General features: G+C 42.2%; 1 protein-coding gene across 1 annotated transcript in view; it reads left to right on the top strand.

Moving 5' to 3' along the window:
• LOC126088344 (NADPH oxidase 5-like) overlaps positions 1–19,063 on the top strand; it is a 460,603-nt gene that overhangs the window by 45,806 nt on the left and 395,734 nt on the right. The window contains exon 3 of the mRNA XM_049906479.1: positions 6,930–7,024. Within this exon, the coding sequence (XP_049762436.1) occupies positions 6,930–7,024 (95 nt within the window). The remainder of the gene's footprint in view (positions 1–6,929; positions 7,025–19,063) is intronic.

Here is a 19,063-nt window from a genome sequence, read left to right as displayed (position 1 = left end):
TAACATGGTGTTTTCTTTTTCGACATTTTGACGATACTAATTTTTAAAACGTTATTATAATTTGTTTGTTATTAATTATGTCATACCTGAAGTAACCAGTATATGTTGTTGTTGTGGTCTTCAGTCCTGAGACTGGTTTGATGCAGCTCTCCATGCTACTCTATCCCGTGCAAGCTTCTTCATCTCCCAGTACCTACCGCAACCTACATCCTTCTGAATCTGCTTAGTGTATTCATCTCTTGGTCTCCCTCTACGATTTTTACCCTCCACGCTGCCCTCCAATACTAAATTGGTGATCCCTTGATGCTTCACAACATGTCCTGCCAACCGATCCCTTCTGCTAGTCAAGTTGTGCCACAAACTTCTCTTCTCCCCAATCCTATTCAATACTTCCTCATTAGTTATGTGATCTACCCATCTAATCTTCAGCATTCTTCTGTAGCACCACATTTCAAAAGCTTCTATTCTCTTCTTGTCCAAATTAGTTATCGTCCATGTTTCACTTCCATACATGGCTACACTCCATACAAATACTTTCAAAAATGACTTCCTAACACTTAAATCTATACTCGATGTTAACAAATTTCTCTTCTTCAGAAACGCTTTCCTTGCCATTGCCAGTCCACATTTTATATCCTCTCTACTTCGACCATCATCAGTTATTTTGCTCCCCAAATAGCAAAACTCCTTTACTACTTTAAGTGTCTCATTTCCTAATCTAATTCCCTCAGCATCACCCGACCTAATTCGACTACATTCCATTACCCTCGTTTTGCTTTTGTTGATGTTCATCTGATATCCTCCTTTCAAGACACTATCTATTCCGTTCAACAGCTCTTCCAAGTCCTTTGCTATCCCTGACAGAATAACAATGTCATCGGCGAACCTCAAAGTTTTTATTTCTTCTCCCTGGATTTTAATTCCTACTCCAAACTTTTCTTTCGTTACCTTTACTGCTTGCTCAATATACAGATTGAATAGCATCGGGGAGAGGCTACAACCCGGTCTCACTCCTTTCCTAACCACTGCTCCCCTTTCATGTCCCTCAACTCTTATAACTGCCATCTGGTTTCTGTACAAATTGTATATAGCATTTCGCTCCCTGTATTTTACCCCTGCCAGCTTCAGAATTTGAAAGAGAGTATTCCAGTCAACATTGTCAAAAGCTTTCTCTAAGTCTACAAATGCTAGAAACGTAGGTTTGCCCTTCCTTAATCCAGCTTCTAAGATAAGTCGTAGGGTCAGTATTGCCTCACGTGTTCCAACATTTCTACGGAATCCAAACTGATTTTCCCCGAGGTCGGCTTCTACTAGTTTTTCCATTCGTCTGTAAAGAATTCGCGTTACTATTTTGCAGCTGTGACTTATTAAGCTGATAGTTCGGTAATTTTCACATCTGTCAACACCTGCTTTCTTTGAGATTGGAATTATTATATTCTTCTTGAAGTCTGAGGGTATTTTGCCTGTTTCATACATCTTGCTCACCAGATGGTAGAGTTTTGTCAGGACTGGCTCTTCCAAGGCCGTCAGTAGTTCTAATGGAATGTTGTCTACTCCGGGGGCCTTGTTTCGACTCAGGTTTTTCAGTGCTCTGTCAGACTCTTCACGCAGTATCGTATCTCCCATTTCATCTTCATCTACATCTTCTTCCATTTCCATAATATTGTCCTCAAGTACATCGCCCTTGTATAGACCCTCTATATACTCCTTCCACCTTTCTGCTTTCCCTTCTTTGCTTGGAACTGGGTTTCCATCTGAGCTCTTGATGTTCATGCAAGTGGTTCTCTTATCTCCAAAGGTCTCTTTAATTTTCCTGTAGGCAGTATTTATCTTACCCCTAGTGATACTCGCTTCTACATCCTTACATTTGTCCTCTAGCCATCCCTGCTTAGCAATTTTGCACTTCCTGTCGATCTCATTTTTGAGACGTTTGTATTCCTTTTTGCCTGCTTCACTTACTGCATTTTTATATTTTCTCCTTTCATCAATTAAATTCAATATATCTTCTGTTACCCAAGGATTTCTACTAGCCCTCGTCTTTTTACCTACTTGCTTCTCTGCTGCCTTCACTACTTCATCCCTCAGAGCTACCCATTCTTCTTCTATTGTATTTCTTTCCCCCATTCCTGTCAATTGTTCCCTTATGCTCTCCATGAAACTCTGTACAACCCCTGGTTTGGTCAGTTAAATTCCCACCTTTTTGCAGTTTCTTCAGTTGTAATCTACAGGTCATAACCAATAGATTGTGGTCGGAGTCCACATCTGCTCCTGGAAATGTCTTACAATTTAAAACCTGGTTCCTAAATCTCTGTCTTATCATTATATAATCTATATACCTTTTAGTATCTCCAGGGTTCTTCCATGTATACAACCTTCTTTTATGATTCTTGAACCAAGTGTTAGCTATGATTAAGTTATGCTCTGTGCAAAATTCTACCAGGCGGCTTCCTCTTTCATTTCTAGCCCCAATCCATATTCACCTACTACGTTTCCTTCTCTCCCTTTTCCTACACTCGATTTCCAGTCACCCATGACTATTAAATTTTCGTCTCCCTTCACTATCAGAATAATTTCATTTATTTTATCATACATTTCTTCAGTTTCTTCGTCATCTGCAGAGCTAGTTGGCATATAAACTTGTATTACTGTAGTAGGCGTGGGCTTCGTATCTATCTTTGCCACATTAATGCGTTCACTATGCTGTTTGTAGTAGTTTACCCGCATTCCTATTTTCCTATTCATTATTAAACTTACTCCTGCATTACCCCTATTTGATTTTGTGTTTATAACCCTGTAGTCACCTGACCAGAAGTCTTGTTCCTCCTGCCACCGAACTTCACTAATTCCCACTATATCTAACTTTAATCTATCCATTTCCCTTTCTAAATTTTCTAACCTACCTGCCCGATTAAGGGATCTGACATTCCACGCCCCGATCCGTAGAACGCCAGTTTTCTTTCTCCTGATAACGACATCCTCTTGAGTAGTCTCCACCCGGAGATCCGAGTGGGGGACTATTTTACCTCCGGAATATTTTACCGAAGAGGACGCCATCATCATTTAATCATACAGTAAAGCTGCATGCCCTTGGTAATAATTACGGCCGTAGTTTCCCCTTGCTTTCAGCCGTTCGCAGTACCAGCACAGCAAGGCCGTTTTGGTTAGTGTTACAAGGCTAGATCAGTCAATCATCCAGACTGTTGCCCTTGCAACTACTGAAAAGGCTGCTGCCCCTCTTCAGGAACCACACGTTTGTCTGGCCTCTCAACAGATACCCCTCCGTTGTGGTTGTACCTACGGTACAGCTATCTGTATCGCTGAGGCACGCAAGCCTCCTCACCAACGGCAAGGTCCATGGTTTATGGGGTAGGAACCGGTAAATAAAAAACAATTTTTCTCATTTATTGAAGTTTTATTAACCTTCAAAATAAACGAGGTGTTCCGTCAAAGTACCTGGATTTTCGAAGTGTTCCGCCAGAGGAAACGTTTGGGAACCACTGATCCCAATGAATGGATAGTAAACAGCCCAAAGATGAGATTGACTGAATTCCTAGATATAATAAAAAGAGCGAGAATATCTAATAGACGACTGATGGGATAGCATTATAAAACATTCAGCAGCAGCAAGGATAGGTACTACTGACCGCAGTGCATGCCGAAGTGTGGAGGAGGCCTTTTATCCGACAGATGACGTCGGATGGTTGCCGCTGCCGTTGCTGCTTGTTGTCCTAATTGGTGATGAAGCTAGTAAACACGAATGTTTCCTTAATTCAATGTTGTCATTACCTTGTTAAATTACGTCGTTAATTTCTTGTTACTTATAAACAAGCAATTTAAATACCGTCCACATTACGAAATAATTAGTAAATCCCTTGTAAGATATTTTGTGGAAAATTGACGTGGAGAGAGATAGAAGAGTGGTAGCGTAAGGCCTCTTCGGTTATGTCATGTCTTGTAGTTTTTTTTTTTTTTTAGAAGATTACATATGAGTTTTTCTTGTATTGTTTTTACGTGTCTTTCTGGTAGTCGCGATAGTAAGACAGCAAATCTAATTTCTGTTTGCACGATCCGGCTGCAGTAACTGTACTCAATTGCTGTTTGTCTGAGAGTCTATCCGAAATTTCCATTTAGGCCTGAGTTTCTATAACGGTCATATTATGTTTTCTCCATTTGGATGCACATACATCGATTACAGCTTCATAGTGTCTGTCGTTAAGTACTGTGAGCAACACGATACGTACTACAGAGAGAAGATTAAAATATTGACATTGAAATACGAATTATCGCGACAAGCGCAACAAGTCTCATTTGAAGCTGATTTTTTTCCATTAATGACAACCACAATTACATACTCGGAAAAATGTGACAATACAACAGTGGTCTAGTAGCCAACAGTCCTAATATTTATAGATTGCTGATTGTAGTCCTGAATTTTAAACAGTTGTCCAGATATCAGCTTATTTACTGTAATAAACATTTGTCTCCGTTTCCACTCAAGAGGTATTGGTTATCCGTCTTCTAACTAGCCTGTTACGGCCCGCCGTGAATTCCTCCCTTGTGACAATCTTTTCATCGCAGAGTACCACTTCCACCCAACGTTCTCAGTTATTTGTTGTATGTATTCCAGTCTTTGTATTCCCCAAAAGTTTTCACCCATTACAGCTCTGTCCAATACTCTGACGCTTTAACATATGTCTTCTCATCCTGTTTCTCCTATCTGTCTCTGTTTTTCGTACGTTCCTCCCTTCGCCGATTCTGTCCACACAATCCACACACTGCCGTGAGCCAAACTTACATCCTCAGAAATGTCATCCTCAGATTAAGCCCTATGTTTGATGTTAGCAGATTTCCTCTGGGAAGGAAAGCTCTCTTTCCTGCGCTGATCCGTTCTTTATGTCCTTTCGTCGTCCGCTTTCACTGTTGGTTCTCAAACTGTATCAGTCAGCATTAGTAACCAAAGAAGAAAACAATGCTAGGCTCCTTTTAGATTGAACTTCCGGCCTCGATTACCAAATAAATTTATTACTGTTCATTACATGTTTCGGCTGATGCCATCTATTGAAGGAAGTCTTTGCTCACAAACATACAGAGCTGAGATTCAAATGAGAGACCACGCACAACTTAATAATAATATAGGCTTACGTAATGACTGCAGAGTACTGTAAGGAGTTTCTTTCCTTCAGTAGTAGTTTATTTTAATAAACTTTACGCTTCTGACTGTTGCTCTTATTTCTCAAGGGAGTGACTGCTATTCTCTTATTATTATGTACTTTGGCTTGCGGAGTATGTATGTAGATGTACTTTTGCTTCAGTGAATGATCAGTAATTGAGGGTATTAGATGTACTCTGTCCTTAAAAGATAAGTTAGATTTTTGTTTTACTTCTCAGTTCCATTATATTACGATATCTCTAATGGATTATAACAGCTTACAAGTTATTGAGAGCAGACTGTTCGACTGATCAAACAGAATCTGATTTCATACGTTAAGTATTGCTAGTTTAATATGTAAATAAGGTTGCGTGTGGGGCACCCATTCGGAATTAAGAACTGGTTTCTTGTTCTGTGTCATAAACACTAGCGAACGAGTGGGTAGATTATGGAGCATTTCTGAGTGATATTACAAACAGTAGCTGAGTCCAATACAAAAGGATTGCCTGCCGAAACTCAAAACTGGTTCACATTTCTGTTACGATGTCTTTGTCAGGCAATGAATGCTAAAACCAGCAAAATGAAAGTATCTGTTTACGTAATAAATAGTTTGTCGTGGCTTCGATCAAACTGAAGATTTTGTTCCCACGTCTCAAATACCAAGAAAGTCAGACACACATCAGATACATATACCTATATTCTTTTATCACTCACATTGCATTCATATTTCCTCCTCTCACGGATCATTTTATTACCTTTTATTTTCTTATTTTAGAATAGTTGAAAATGTCTACGATGGTAAAGAAAATGGGTCCGTTTTTATTATCAAAACATTTGTTTCCGGCAGTCAGGTTTACATTTGTTTCATTCAGGCTGCACACGGAGCACTTCGGTAATTATTCTGATTGTCAAGTTATTGTTTTCACTTTCCATTACATTTGAAAACTTAAATGATGTGCTTGCTATCTTGGGATCGTACAGCATTTTGGTAACATCAGTCTCAAGCAAACACGAGGGACAGTGAACTGTGTGAGTGATGATACGCATGCGTTAGTTTCTACAAATGCGGCACTTAAAACTCCGTACTTAAAATTTGCAATACTTGCAACAACACTACGCGGAAAAGCCGACAGAACTGGGTGAATTTTTTAAAAAGAAAACAGAATGAGTTTAAAGTTTTAATGTTCTGTTAACGACGTCACTGCAGACGGAACACAAGTTGAATTGGCGGAAGGAAATATCCCAACTGTTATCTTATGCGTTTTACGGAAACGACGGAAAAACAGAATCAGAATATCCGGTCGAAGATTTAATCCGGCGTCCTCCCGAATACGAGGTAAGTTTGGTAATCATTGCGCCTTCTCGTTTGATGTAATTTTTTAGACTTGGAATGAAGTTTCACTAAAGCCTCTAATAAGTTACGTTATCACGTAAAATTACAATTTTATTGCATTTTTCATGACGATATTTCCACCTAATGTCAATTTTTGAGCTGATATACATGCATAGAGACACTAAAGCTTTATTTTTTTACGTTTTCTAAAAACTTTAGTGATTGCAACGGAATGCTACACATAAGGTTCCCAGTGGCATCTGACGTTTTCTTGTACTTGTCATTATAACCCTTGCTGTTTTCTGACGTTCCTTGGGCTGAATGATTGCGAAGATGCTACGTGTCCATTTAATTTTAAATTTACAGTTTAGCAATAGCTTTTCCTCTACATGTTGACTGTCGATGTTCTGTAATCAGATACCAATACGACTGTCTTTTTGGTTGCAGGAGTTGCTGGAGCGAGTATTCAAGCTGTTCGATCTGGACAGAGATGGAGTCCTTCGGCAGGACGACTGGATAGAATTTCTGAAAGAGCGATTGACGTGAGTACCAGTATTTGTTTACAAATACACGATCACTGGACGTCTGTCCTGCAAACCGTAATAAAAACAAGTAGAAACTGTGTGAATCTCTCGGTTTTGCGCTGAAAATCTTCAATTCTTGCAACTTGATGCTGCTGTATTATTGTCTAGGAGCTCTTCTTTTCCATTCGAAGAAATTAAAGAAACAGCCATCTGTTGTTTTTGGCTGAGGGACAAAGAGGGTTCTTCGCCCGTCTAACTGGAACAGGTTCCATCCTTAACCCACAATGGCACGTTTCCCTCGTAATATATCTCTTAAGTCTGTGTTTCAGTGAAGATGAACGCAGTGAGTGCGTGTGCTGTTGAGGTGGAAGGACAAGGTGAAACACGATACTGGCATACAGCCTACTTTTCTCGCATAGCGTCGGAGGACCGCCGAAATTAACGACCTCATCCGTTCGAACGGGTCACCAGCTATAGCTTCACATGACAATACTGCATGGGACACTGCGGGAAAGTTTGGAATTCAGCTAAGGATACTAGCGTGCAATCTGATGATTCAAAAGGATATACCAACACCATTTCTCCTCTGGATTAGCGAAATCACAATAACTGTTTTTTGCAACTGGATTTCGTGCTAGATATTTCCGGGTCGAGCTTCTACATACTGGGATATTTCAGTAACAACGACCACAAACATATGCCGAGAAAACGGAATAACATATTAAAACATTTACATTAGGTAAAATATCCAGTCTAAATGTTCTTCATAAGGAATAATCAATTTAACACGTTCGTCAGTGTTTACGGACACAGTAAAGCTTTCAGGACATGTTCGTCATACAGAAAAAGTACGTTGTATCGTGTTGGGTCCGAAAAAACTTTATTGGCAACGTTAGAAATGATTTGCTATATACACTCCTGGAAATGGAAAAAAGAACACATTGACACCGGTGTGTCAGACCCACCATACTTGCTCCGGACACTGCGAGAGGGCTGTACAAGCAATGATCACACGCACGGCACAGCGGACACACCAGGAACCGCGGTGTTGGCCGTCGCATGGCGCTAGCTGCGCACCATTTGTGCACCGCCGCCGTCAGTGTCAGCCAGTTTGCCGTGACATACGGAGCTCCATCGCAGTCTTTAACACCGGTAGCATGCCGCGACAGCGTGGACGTGAACCGTATGTGCAGTTGACGGACTTTGAGCGAGGGCGTATAGTGGGCATGTGGGAGGCCGGGTGGACGTACCGCCGAATTGCTCAACACGTGGGGCGTGTGGTCTCCACAGTACATCGATGTTGTCGCCAGTGGTCGGCGGAAGGTGCACGTGCCCGTCGACCTGGGACCGGACCGCAGCGACGCACGGATGCACGCCAAGACCGTAGGATCCTACGCAGTGCCGTAGGGGACCGCACCGCCACTTCCCAGCAAATTAGGGACACTGTTGCTCCTGGGGTATCGGCGAGGACCATTCGCAACCGTCTCCATGAAGCTGGGCTACGGTCCCGCACACCGTTAGGCCGTCTTCCGCTCACGCCCCAACATCGTGCAGCCCGCCTCCAGTGGTGTCGCGACAGGCGTGAATGGAGGGACGAATGGAGACGTGTCGTCTTCAGCGATGAGAGTCGCTTCTGCCTTGGTGCCAATGATGGTCGTATGCGTGTTTGGCGCCGTGCAGGTGAGCGCCACAATCAGGACTGCATACGACCGAGGCACACAGGGCCAACACCCGGCATCATAGTGTGGGGAGCGATCTCCTACACTGGCCGTACACCACTGGTGATCGTCGAGGGGACACTGAATAGTGCACGGTACATCCAAACCGTCATCGAACCCATCGTTCTACCATTCCTAGACCGGCAAGGGAACTTGCTGTTCCAACAGGACAATGCACGTCCGCATGTATCCCGTGCCACCCAACGTGCTCTAGAAGGTGTAAGTCAACTACCCTGGCCAGCAAGATCTCCGGATCTGTCCCCCATTAAGTATGTTTGGGACTGGATGAAGCGTCGTCTCACGCGGTCTGCACGTCCAGCACGAACGCTGGTCCAACTGAGGCGCCAGGTGGAAATGGCATGGCAAGCCGTTCCACAGGACTACATCCAGCATCTCTACGATCGTCTCCATGGGAGAATAGCAGCCTGCATTGCTGCGAAAGGTGGATATACACTGTACTAGTGCCGACATTGTGCATGCTCTGTTGCCTGTGTCTATGTGCCTGTGGTTCTGTCAGTGTGATCATGTGATGTATCTGACCCCAGGAATGTGTCAATAAAGTTTCCCCTTCCTGGGACGATGAATTCACGGTGTTCTTATTTCAATTTCCAGGAGTGTATGTTTATTGTATGTCAGTAACAGAAAGCATAGAGGAACGGAAGGTACACCATACGACAAGAAAGTCATTCTTATGTGAAATGTCAAAATGCCCTATATTAACAATGTTACGTGTGTCAACCAGCAGAAGCATTAAATCATGGATGCGTTGATGTATCGCTGCACCATTATGTATAGTTTCGATGACTTGCAAAATATGGACCCGAAGACACTGTTGCTGATAGTTGGCTTTGATACACAGAAATTTACAAATATTCCCACTAACAGTCTACAGGATTTATGTCCAAAGGGAACTTGATCCAGTTCTTCTTATACATCTCTGCCACGGACTCCACGACGAAAATTAGTAAACAGTGACGTGTTCGCCAAATTCGTAGAGACCACTTAAACAGTTGCTTGCTGTAAGTAACGTGATACCATGTGTCGCATGTCAGCATCACCTTCATGAAATGAACCACAAAACACTGGCGGTGAATCTAAATACAATTCAAGCAGACGTAACCAAGAGGGCATGGTGAACATTTAATGTAAGAAATAGTTTCACGTCGTTATGTTGTATGTTGTGTTCTTGTTTGTAACTGATAGGGCGTTTTGAACATTTCATGTAAGAAATAAGTTCTTGTCGTAGCTGGTGCCTTCTGTTCCTTTATGCTTACCATGATAAATGTTGCGTGAGGAGTTGCAGAAAAATAATTCTAATATGTAACTAAAGCGTTCCCGAACCAATGACTGTGTATTTCCTTCTTCTATAGAGGTTCTGTCCCAAAAGCTGTAACAATAACTTTTTTAAAGACATTTATTGCTTTTTAATGTACAAAACCTTAAAAATATTGAAAGTACATTCCTTCTGAATCCATGCATCTTTCTCAACGCTTCGCCCAGTCGCCATAGACTTCTTGGTGTGCGTCATCCGGACCTCTCTAAGGCAGCGCACAGAAGCCTCTTACCCACTCCAACGACCTGTGCTTCAGGGTCGTACTAGAAAATCCATGTCTCATTGCCTTTCACTACTCTGTCTCAAAAATTAGCTTTCGCAGCGTTCACTTCTCGCATCACTTCACGGATTTCCTTTTGTTCAACGGTCACAATTTTTGGGACCGTGTTTGCGCACACCTTTCTCATCACTACTTCGCCTCTCAAAATGAGAGAAACATTCGATTTTGACATATTAAAATCCTCTGCTATCATTCTTAGGCTCAGGTGTCGACCCCTGTTCAAAACTTATGGTACTTTCTCCACGTTTTCGTACCTTTGGCGTCATAAATGACGCAGGTAGCGCTTGTTGTCTTCGACGTTTTCTCGACGTTTCTGGAACATCTTGTGCTACTCGTAAATTCTTTAGTGGGACGTAGTTTCCTCTCCGAAGGCTTCCCGAATCAGACACACTGTCTCAGAGCCCGATTTTTTTAGTTTAATGCAAAATTGATTGCATATCGCTGCCCGATTAACAGCTGAATCTTGAATCTCGACGCGACACAAAAGCACGCTACTCGCGAAACGCGATCCTCACCCTGTCACTACATGGGACGACTGAGCCAAGTAGCATTCGTTAGCCCTGAAAAATTCAATATGTGATTTTTTATGCCAGTATTTAATGCCGAAATCTCAGTAGACTGTTTCCGTTGGAATATAATTACCTTGTGATAGTGAAAGGTTATGTCATCTGTACAGTTCGATCCTAAATTTTGAGTGTTTGGAGAGCTTGTATAACGTGAAAAGCTGACGCCGCTGTCGTTGGGAAAAGAGGTTTGTGTATTCAAATCCGGCGTGTTAACTACTTCGAAACTGAATCGGCAACGCCAGCATCTGCAGCGCCGTGACTTCTGTCATACAATACTGTTGAAGAGAGATAACAACAATCTCCATCCGGTACTAGCACTCCAAACTCGCTTGGACAGCCGCTTACGAAATAGGGAGATGCCCTGGCCCAGGATCGAATTCGTCCGTCGAATTAACGACCAGGGTCGGTGAACTGGCCAGCCGGATGTGCTTTACAGACAGTTCCCGACATCCCACTATGTGAAATGAGGTAGTGAATACCAGCCTTATACCCAAGTCCGGCCTCAGTTGCACGATCCGCAAACATTTAGAAAACCTTTGCTAGCTTTCATATGAATAACATTACACGCAGACAGTTGTAGTAGGGGTTAATGGAGTGGCAAGACGAAGGGCGTCTAACCACCCCTATATTAATCACGCCAAATACTTTAATAACCATGCCGACCATCCGCTGATGCGGGACGAAGGCACAAGAAAAAGAAGCACTAGCACACCGAGATCATTATTAATAAAAAATGATTAGTTACCTCAGTACAATCAAAGTTATGAGGAATTCTCATCTTCCGAGAGAGGTGGTGGTGTGGTGGAGGTACTCGCTTTCGGGAGACATGAAGCTCAAATCCCCTTTTAGTATCTAGACTGAAGCGTTCCGTGATTTCTCTCGTGACCCCCCCCCCCCTCCATCCAATGACGTCTTCAGCAGGACACTAAACCTTATTCTTCCTTCCTTTGCTCTTCAATTTCGCACCACAGACGTGAAATTTGGTAATGCCTATTAACATGGATACGGATGGCCACATTGTGGCTTTAAGTAGATATTACTGCATCAGAAATAACACTGGACAGCAAGAAAATAACATTAAAATACGATTATATACGAAAATTGTACAACTGGGCATAGGGATGTAGAAATGTCATTCTGTCAAGTCAATGTCTTGGGAATATCTAAACCCGCCGATATACAAGTTGTCTACTAGTAGTCAAAAAGTTAGATGTATATTTCTCATCCGCCACATCCCGTAAAGTGGCTTGTATAATGAAGGTGTAAATGTGAAATACCGTGGATGCTAATCTATAAAATAGGTGGCCGTCTAAAGTGGCATTAGAAAAGATAGTGAGGTAAGTGCATATGATTCAGAGCGTGAACTCAACCACACGTCATTGCAATTGTGATTTCTCAAATGGCTCCCTCTGCGTATCCATTTGTTGACATCCTTAGTGCCGACTTCATTGGACATCAGATCAAAGTGCATCAACCATGTAACAATTGAAGGAACACTGTTGTTGCTGTAGTCTTCAGTCCTGAGACTGGTTTGATGCAGCTCTCCATGCTACTCTATCCCGTGCAAGCTTCTTCATCTCCCAGTACCTACCGCAACCTACATCCTTCTGAATCTGCTTAGTGTATTCATCTCTTGGTCTCCCTCTACGTTTTTTACCCTCCACGCTGCCCTCCAATACTAAATCCCTTGATGCCTCAGAACATGTCCTACCAACCGATCCCTTCTTCCATTCCGTTCAACTGCTCTTCCAAGTCCTTTGCTGTCTCTGACAGAATTACAAGGAACACTATAGTCAGATAAATCACCGCAAAGATGTTTGTGCAGTGATATGAAGGGGTAATGTCCTCGACTCATTTATTTGCGAAGCCCTACAGGCTGGTAATGGAGTACGTATTCAGGGGCTATCTTCAAACATATATTTGCTATTTAAGACATCATGAACAAGATGGATTACTTCTGTTAATTAGTTACCTCTACTGCCCGTTAAACACCAATGGGGCGTTAAATTTTCATCTTTCTCTCTTTAATTTCAAAACTGATTATGTGTATAGCTGTGACGTCGAACTGTGTTCATTCGCAATAATGCACATGTACATGATCAGAAAATGTCTGAACCGCTTGTAGTGTTGTTGCAGGGCACATTTACTGGGACATAAATGTTAACAAAAGATTCGAGACGTTGCACCGTCTCCGAGATATTTAGCACTGAAGTTAGCCAATCAGGTTGTCGTGCGCGCAAATTCAAGTTTAAGCTAACCAAACAAAGTACTCGTTGGGCCACATCGCTCTTGCTAGGTCGCTTGAATGTGAGAGCGCGACGCCACGATTGGTTAATTTCAAACATAAATATCTCAGAAACGGCGCAACGTATCGAATTTTTTCTTAACATTGATGTCTCAGTACAACCTGCACTGCAACATCCCTATAAGAGTTCCAGACGCTTTCTGATCACCTTGTATATTCCGCGTGCATAGCTCAGCTGATGAGAACATTACTCGCGGAACCCCGCGTTCAGGTTCCGTTTCGCCACTGACGAGAACACCCGACTTCCCAGAACCTTCGCTCTGTGGAAGGGAAACCAAAATACGTGTCTCGGCTTATCCGCAGGTACTCGTTCGTTTCTGAGAAAACGGCCGTCATAGTTTCCGACGAAATTTAGATGTCATTACCCTGCTATAAGCTCAGCGTAAACTAGTGGTATAGTGGCTAACGTCATGGTGTCTCAAGTTTGCGTCTCGTATTCGACACCCGATTGTTACTTTTATTTATTTTATTTTTTTGTTTTTTTTTTTCAATTATATACCCATTCCCTTAGAAGGTTACTACACACGAATGTTTCTTAACAATTAGGGATAACTGTAAAATTACAGCTGCGTGTCAGAATAAGTGTCACACATTTACTACAAAATAAATGTGTATATGATATTTTCACGGCTTACAATCTTTTTAAATTGTCATAATATTACATTTTATTCTGATATAAACTACTAATTCTTACATTTTATTCTTACGTTTATTCTTCAGGAAGGTTTGAATGATACCGATCGTAGAAACATTCTACACATAGAAATGCCGGTAATCACGGGCTTCGTATGAAGGCAGGTTTGCCGCAGAGACATTTCTTTGTATGAAGAAACGTCGTTGACATTGCTGAAGTTTTCACGTGTTGGCAATAAGGTCGCGGAAAATTCCGCATAATCAATCACTTTTCCGAAAACTGGCACTTGCAATTGATTATGAATCAAGATACACTACAGGAATTTCAATGAAATAGTTTCAAATAATTTTTCCATTCATATTTTTTTTAAATTCATTCACCAGGCATATAATTAGCAGGTGAATAATGACAATGTCTTTTCAGTACACTCTGGAAAGCATTCGTGTACTAATCTTCAACGGTCATGAGAAGTTAACAAATTAAAAACGAAAATGAGAAACAAAAACAGTTTTCAGGTTTCGAACACAGGGCGCAAAAGTGTGAATCCGCAAAGTCAGCCATTGCACCACCGCTTCAGATGGATTATCTGCTCTTTAAAAGGCACATAAACTTTGTCCGTCGTTTTCTCTGAAGGGGTCGAGTATCTACCTATAAACCGACATAGGCGTTGGCTTATTCTGACCCCTGTTCCACTGAGCGAAGTTCGTGATAAATTGGGTTATGGCAGTCGCCCTGTTCTCTTCGCGAATGAAATAGTCATTCTGGAACCGAGATACATTCTTCTACAATTAACTCGAATTTAACAGTCCACCGTGAAAAAATATGGCATTAAATCTGGCCGTGTCAGCGCCCGCTTCACTTGTCTGGTGAAGCTGTTGCGTATCGAGTAAGAATTCCACACTCGCCGAGCTGCTCACTGCATCCCAAGACGTCGGTAGTCACGAATGCTGCACGTGCCGTCACGTTGTAGAGCACGAATTTCCTCCCCATTGTTTCGCCAAGTTTCTCTATTTATACGAACACAGGCCGGCATACATTAAGACAGGAAAGCGTTCCAGTGTAGCTATTTTGATGTCATGACAACGGCACGACAGAAACTCCGTTCAGATGTTTACATCACATGCTTTAACAGATACGGTTAACTGATGAGCCGGGAAGGAGAGCGTTCTAAGAGTAGTTTCCCACTCTTGGTGAGTGAATATATTTCAGCAGTATACAAAAAGTGGTGTAATGTTTGTTCTGCAACCGAAGAAAGAGTGCTGCGATCTTCCTATGAATCATGAGTCCTCTGGAGTTGAATGCATGGCGAATCTTTTCTATGATGTACTATAGCGTCTGCTTACAAGTGACATTCATGCTCTTCTTCAAATAACTATTACTCTGTAGAAAATTGTCACAATCTTAACCAGCAGCTTTCTTCCTGTCGATATTCAATCATTAGGCAATAAGTCTGCAGTAAAGTTTTATGCCATTCTCTGTCTTGTTTTGTGTGAGTTCTTTTATCTGAAAATAACTTCTGCAGTGAACGCTCTCTTTCACTTTATTTAGATGCTCTTATATTTGGCAGCTAATACTATTTTTGCGCTTTATTTCTCTTTCTAGTGCCAAGTAAACTGCACCTGAATTCCTCTCACATTAAGCTGCCCGTAATACTGATAAAGGTCTTCCATTGACAATCCTCGCTTTTTGCCTTGTTTCTCCTAGCCATTATTCCGTGTCTTCACAGGGTCCGTGTCTTCGCAGGGTCGACATGTTGATCTGGATTTGGCAATATTAGTGGTAGAGATTGACCGGATGCCCTTCCTGTCACCGCCATTCGCCCCCCCCCCCCCCCCACTCCATCGCTCCTCTCTCGGTACGAAATCTGCGCACCGGGACTGTCTGCTCTCAGTTGTGGCCCACATGAAAGTGTGCGAACGTTTCTCTAAATGTTTACGAATCTTGTAACTAAGGTGGGACGTGGGTATCAGCCCGTATTCACTTTTCCGCATGTGAGAAACTGCAACTTTTTTCACTTGTTCTCTCTAATAACTCGTCCATTCAAAATACCTGTCCACATAATTTTATGGTTCTTCTATGGCGTCTCCTTTCAGAGATTTTCAGGCTATTAGCTTGTTATTTTTATACGCCCTCGTTCCAGTTTCAAACCACGTTTTGTGCCAGAGGCACAGTTTCAGAAGCGTTTATCTTTCAATGGAAATCTTCGACTGTTGCTCACCTCTTTTTCTGTTCCCAAAGTCAACAAAAACAGCTTTTGGTTTCTCCGTTGCTTTAGTCATCTTGTTCTATATGCTCGTAGATAGTTAGGCAGCAGTATTCTTGGACTTTCCCTATATTAACGATCAGCAAATCGTTGTTCTCGTTTCTCCACCTTTATATCTTTCTCTTTTATGCTGCATTAATCTTTAATCCAAATGTAAGCTGTCCATTATATTTGTTCACCTTAATATTACTTTCGCCCAGAGTTGTGGTTTGAACCTAGAGTCGTATCTTTGAATCAGATCTCATCTAGTTCATTTGTCCACTCTAGAAACAGAGTGTAGAGCATACAGAATGCAGCGGTTATTTGATTTTGTGAGTTCCTTAAATTGCTACCCCAACCTAATATTTACGTAATTTGATAGTTTCACCCCTAGTCACATTCAAGTAGTTCTCACTCTTGCAGGGTTTTATTTTCCTATTATTTACACATCCCTTGCAAAAATTACTTATATTATGCCATTTTTTCAAGCAATTTCGAGTAGGCTAAAAGTAATGATATTGTCATAGTGGTTTTTTCCTCAGTCGCTGAGCGTCACATCGATCTTAACTTCTAAAGGCTCTGCATTATCAGGTATGATCACGTGTATATGAAAACTGTGTACTAAAAACGAGGCTAGAGCAGTTCCGAATAAATGTAAATATGCATGAGAGTGCTTTGGCGATGTATTTTACTGATGTTGTTGTATTTGATGTATGTAGTGACACTAAGAGTACCCACTGTCTTGTTCAGGTACTTTTTTTCATTTTATCCATTACAAATGGATAGAGAAATACTACGACTGTAAATACAATGGTTTTGTTTACAAAATAACCTCTTCTGTTTCCAGTCACGATTTTCTTTTACTTATTTCTCGCAGTACGCGTTTCGGGAAATGACTGCCATTTTCAAATGAGTTTTTTGTGTATTTTGTCATTTATTCGTGATCATTTTTCGAGGTGTAAGGTGCTGAATCATTCTGTTGCCCTTATGCTTTATGCAGAAACTTAATCATATTTAACATCATTCACACAATTTACAGAGCACAGTAGATCCTAAAAATAGTAACATACAACAATAAAAAGTCGCAATGATCTTTGTGATAGTTTGTTGTTTTCAACGTGTACGCTACGCTGTAGATGAAAAACGAACTTGAAAACGAGACTTATTTCCCGAAACGCATCCTGCAAGAAATATATAAAAGTATATCAAATGGTTCAAATGGCTCTGAGCACTATGGGACTAGACTTCTGCGGTCATCAGTCCCCTAGAACTTAGAACTACTTAAACCTAATTAACCTAAGGACATCACGCACATCCATGCCCGAGGCAGGATTCGAACCTGCGACCGTAGCGGTCACGCGGTTCCAGATTGAAGTGCCTAGAACCGCCACAAAAAGTATATCGTGACTGGCAGCAGCAATATTTATTTTTTAAACCAAACTATTTTTCAGGTACAGTTTGTGAACGTGACGAACTTGCGTATCGATCGAGAAACTGAAATATTGTATCCTATGTTATTTAGGTTGCCCGATGCTATTCAGTAAAATAAACAACATGAAAAAAAAAGGTCAGGCACCCAGAAGGCGAGGAGGAAACGAAATGAAATTTCATCGGTTGGAAGGGTATGGGATGTTATTATGGTGATTAAAAAATCGACTCAGTTTCACAAAGAACTTGGTAGTATAAGCCCCCCCTCCCGCTCTCCTGAGGTAAACTGGCCCACAACATTTGGTATCATGGATACGACCGAGCTCTGGGAATCTTACTGGATATGGGAATACCTTAACATCACGAAAACAGTCCATACACACGGGTGCTATGAGTGGAATTGCATTGTCCTGTTGAAAAATGGCACCACGATACTTTCGCTTGAGAGGTAACACAGGAGGACGCACGATGTCCATAACGTGCCATTAGACTGCCCTCAAATACAGCCAGCCGTGATCTGAAATCATAACCGACCGCTCGCCACACCATGACGCCGCTGTCTCTCCCAGACATTGGAAGAATGGAAGTCGTCCCTAAGTCGCCATCATACTCGCCGACGATGGTCATTCGGGGTAGTGAAGAACAGCAATTCTTCGCTGAACACCATAGGACGCTATTAATCAACAGTCCATGCTACCCGATCACTCTACCGATCAAGAAGTATCCCTTTGTGTGCAACTTACGCATGGGATGGAATTTCCCTAGTGCGACTGCTGTTAGCAACCACTCAATGATGCTGGATGATATACACTCATGCTCATAAAGTAAGGATAATTTCAGAATGTGATGCCACACAACGTGGAACTACACAAAACTGGCGCTAACAGCATAGGCACGTAGGGAAAACACACTACACAGATCTTTATGTCCACGGTATTGGTGATAAGTTGAGAAAACCGTCCCTAAACACATGTGCTACAAAACGCCACTGTTTCCTGCTCATGTACCCTGACATCAATATGGGATATGATCACCATGCACACGTATACAGGTGTCACAACGGGTTGGCATACTCTGGATCACGTGGTCGAGCAGCTGCTGGGATATAGCCTCCCATTCTTGTACCAGTGCCTGTCGCAACTCCTGAAGCGTCGTAGGGGTTTGAAGACTTGCAGCGATACATCAACCGAGAGCATCCCAGAAGTGCTTGATGCGGTTTAGGTCTGGAGAACAGGTAGGCCACTCCATTCGCCTGATCTGTTTCAAGGTACTCCTCCAAAATGGCAGCTCGGTGGGACCGTGCGTTATCATCCATCAGGAGGAATGTGGGACCCACTGCACCCCTGAAAAGGCGGACATACTGGTGCAAAATAACGTCCCGATACACCTGACCTGTTACAGTTCCTCTGTCAAAGACATGCAGGGGTGTACGTGCACCAATCATAATCCCACCCCACACCATCAAATCACGACCTCCATATAGGTCCCTTTCAACGACATTAAGCAATTAGTACCTGGTTCCTGGTTCACGCCAGATGAAAACCCGGCGAG

The sequence above is a fragment of the Schistocerca cancellata genome, chromosome 6, assembly GCF_023864275.1.
Source record: "Schistocerca cancellata isolate TAMUIC-IGC-003103 chromosome 6, iqSchCanc2.1, whole genome shotgun sequence".
Lineage (NCBI taxonomy): Eukaryota > Metazoa > Arthropoda > Insecta > Orthoptera > Acrididae > Schistocerca > Schistocerca cancellata.
This window is presented reverse-complemented; position numbering and strand designations above follow the sequence as displayed.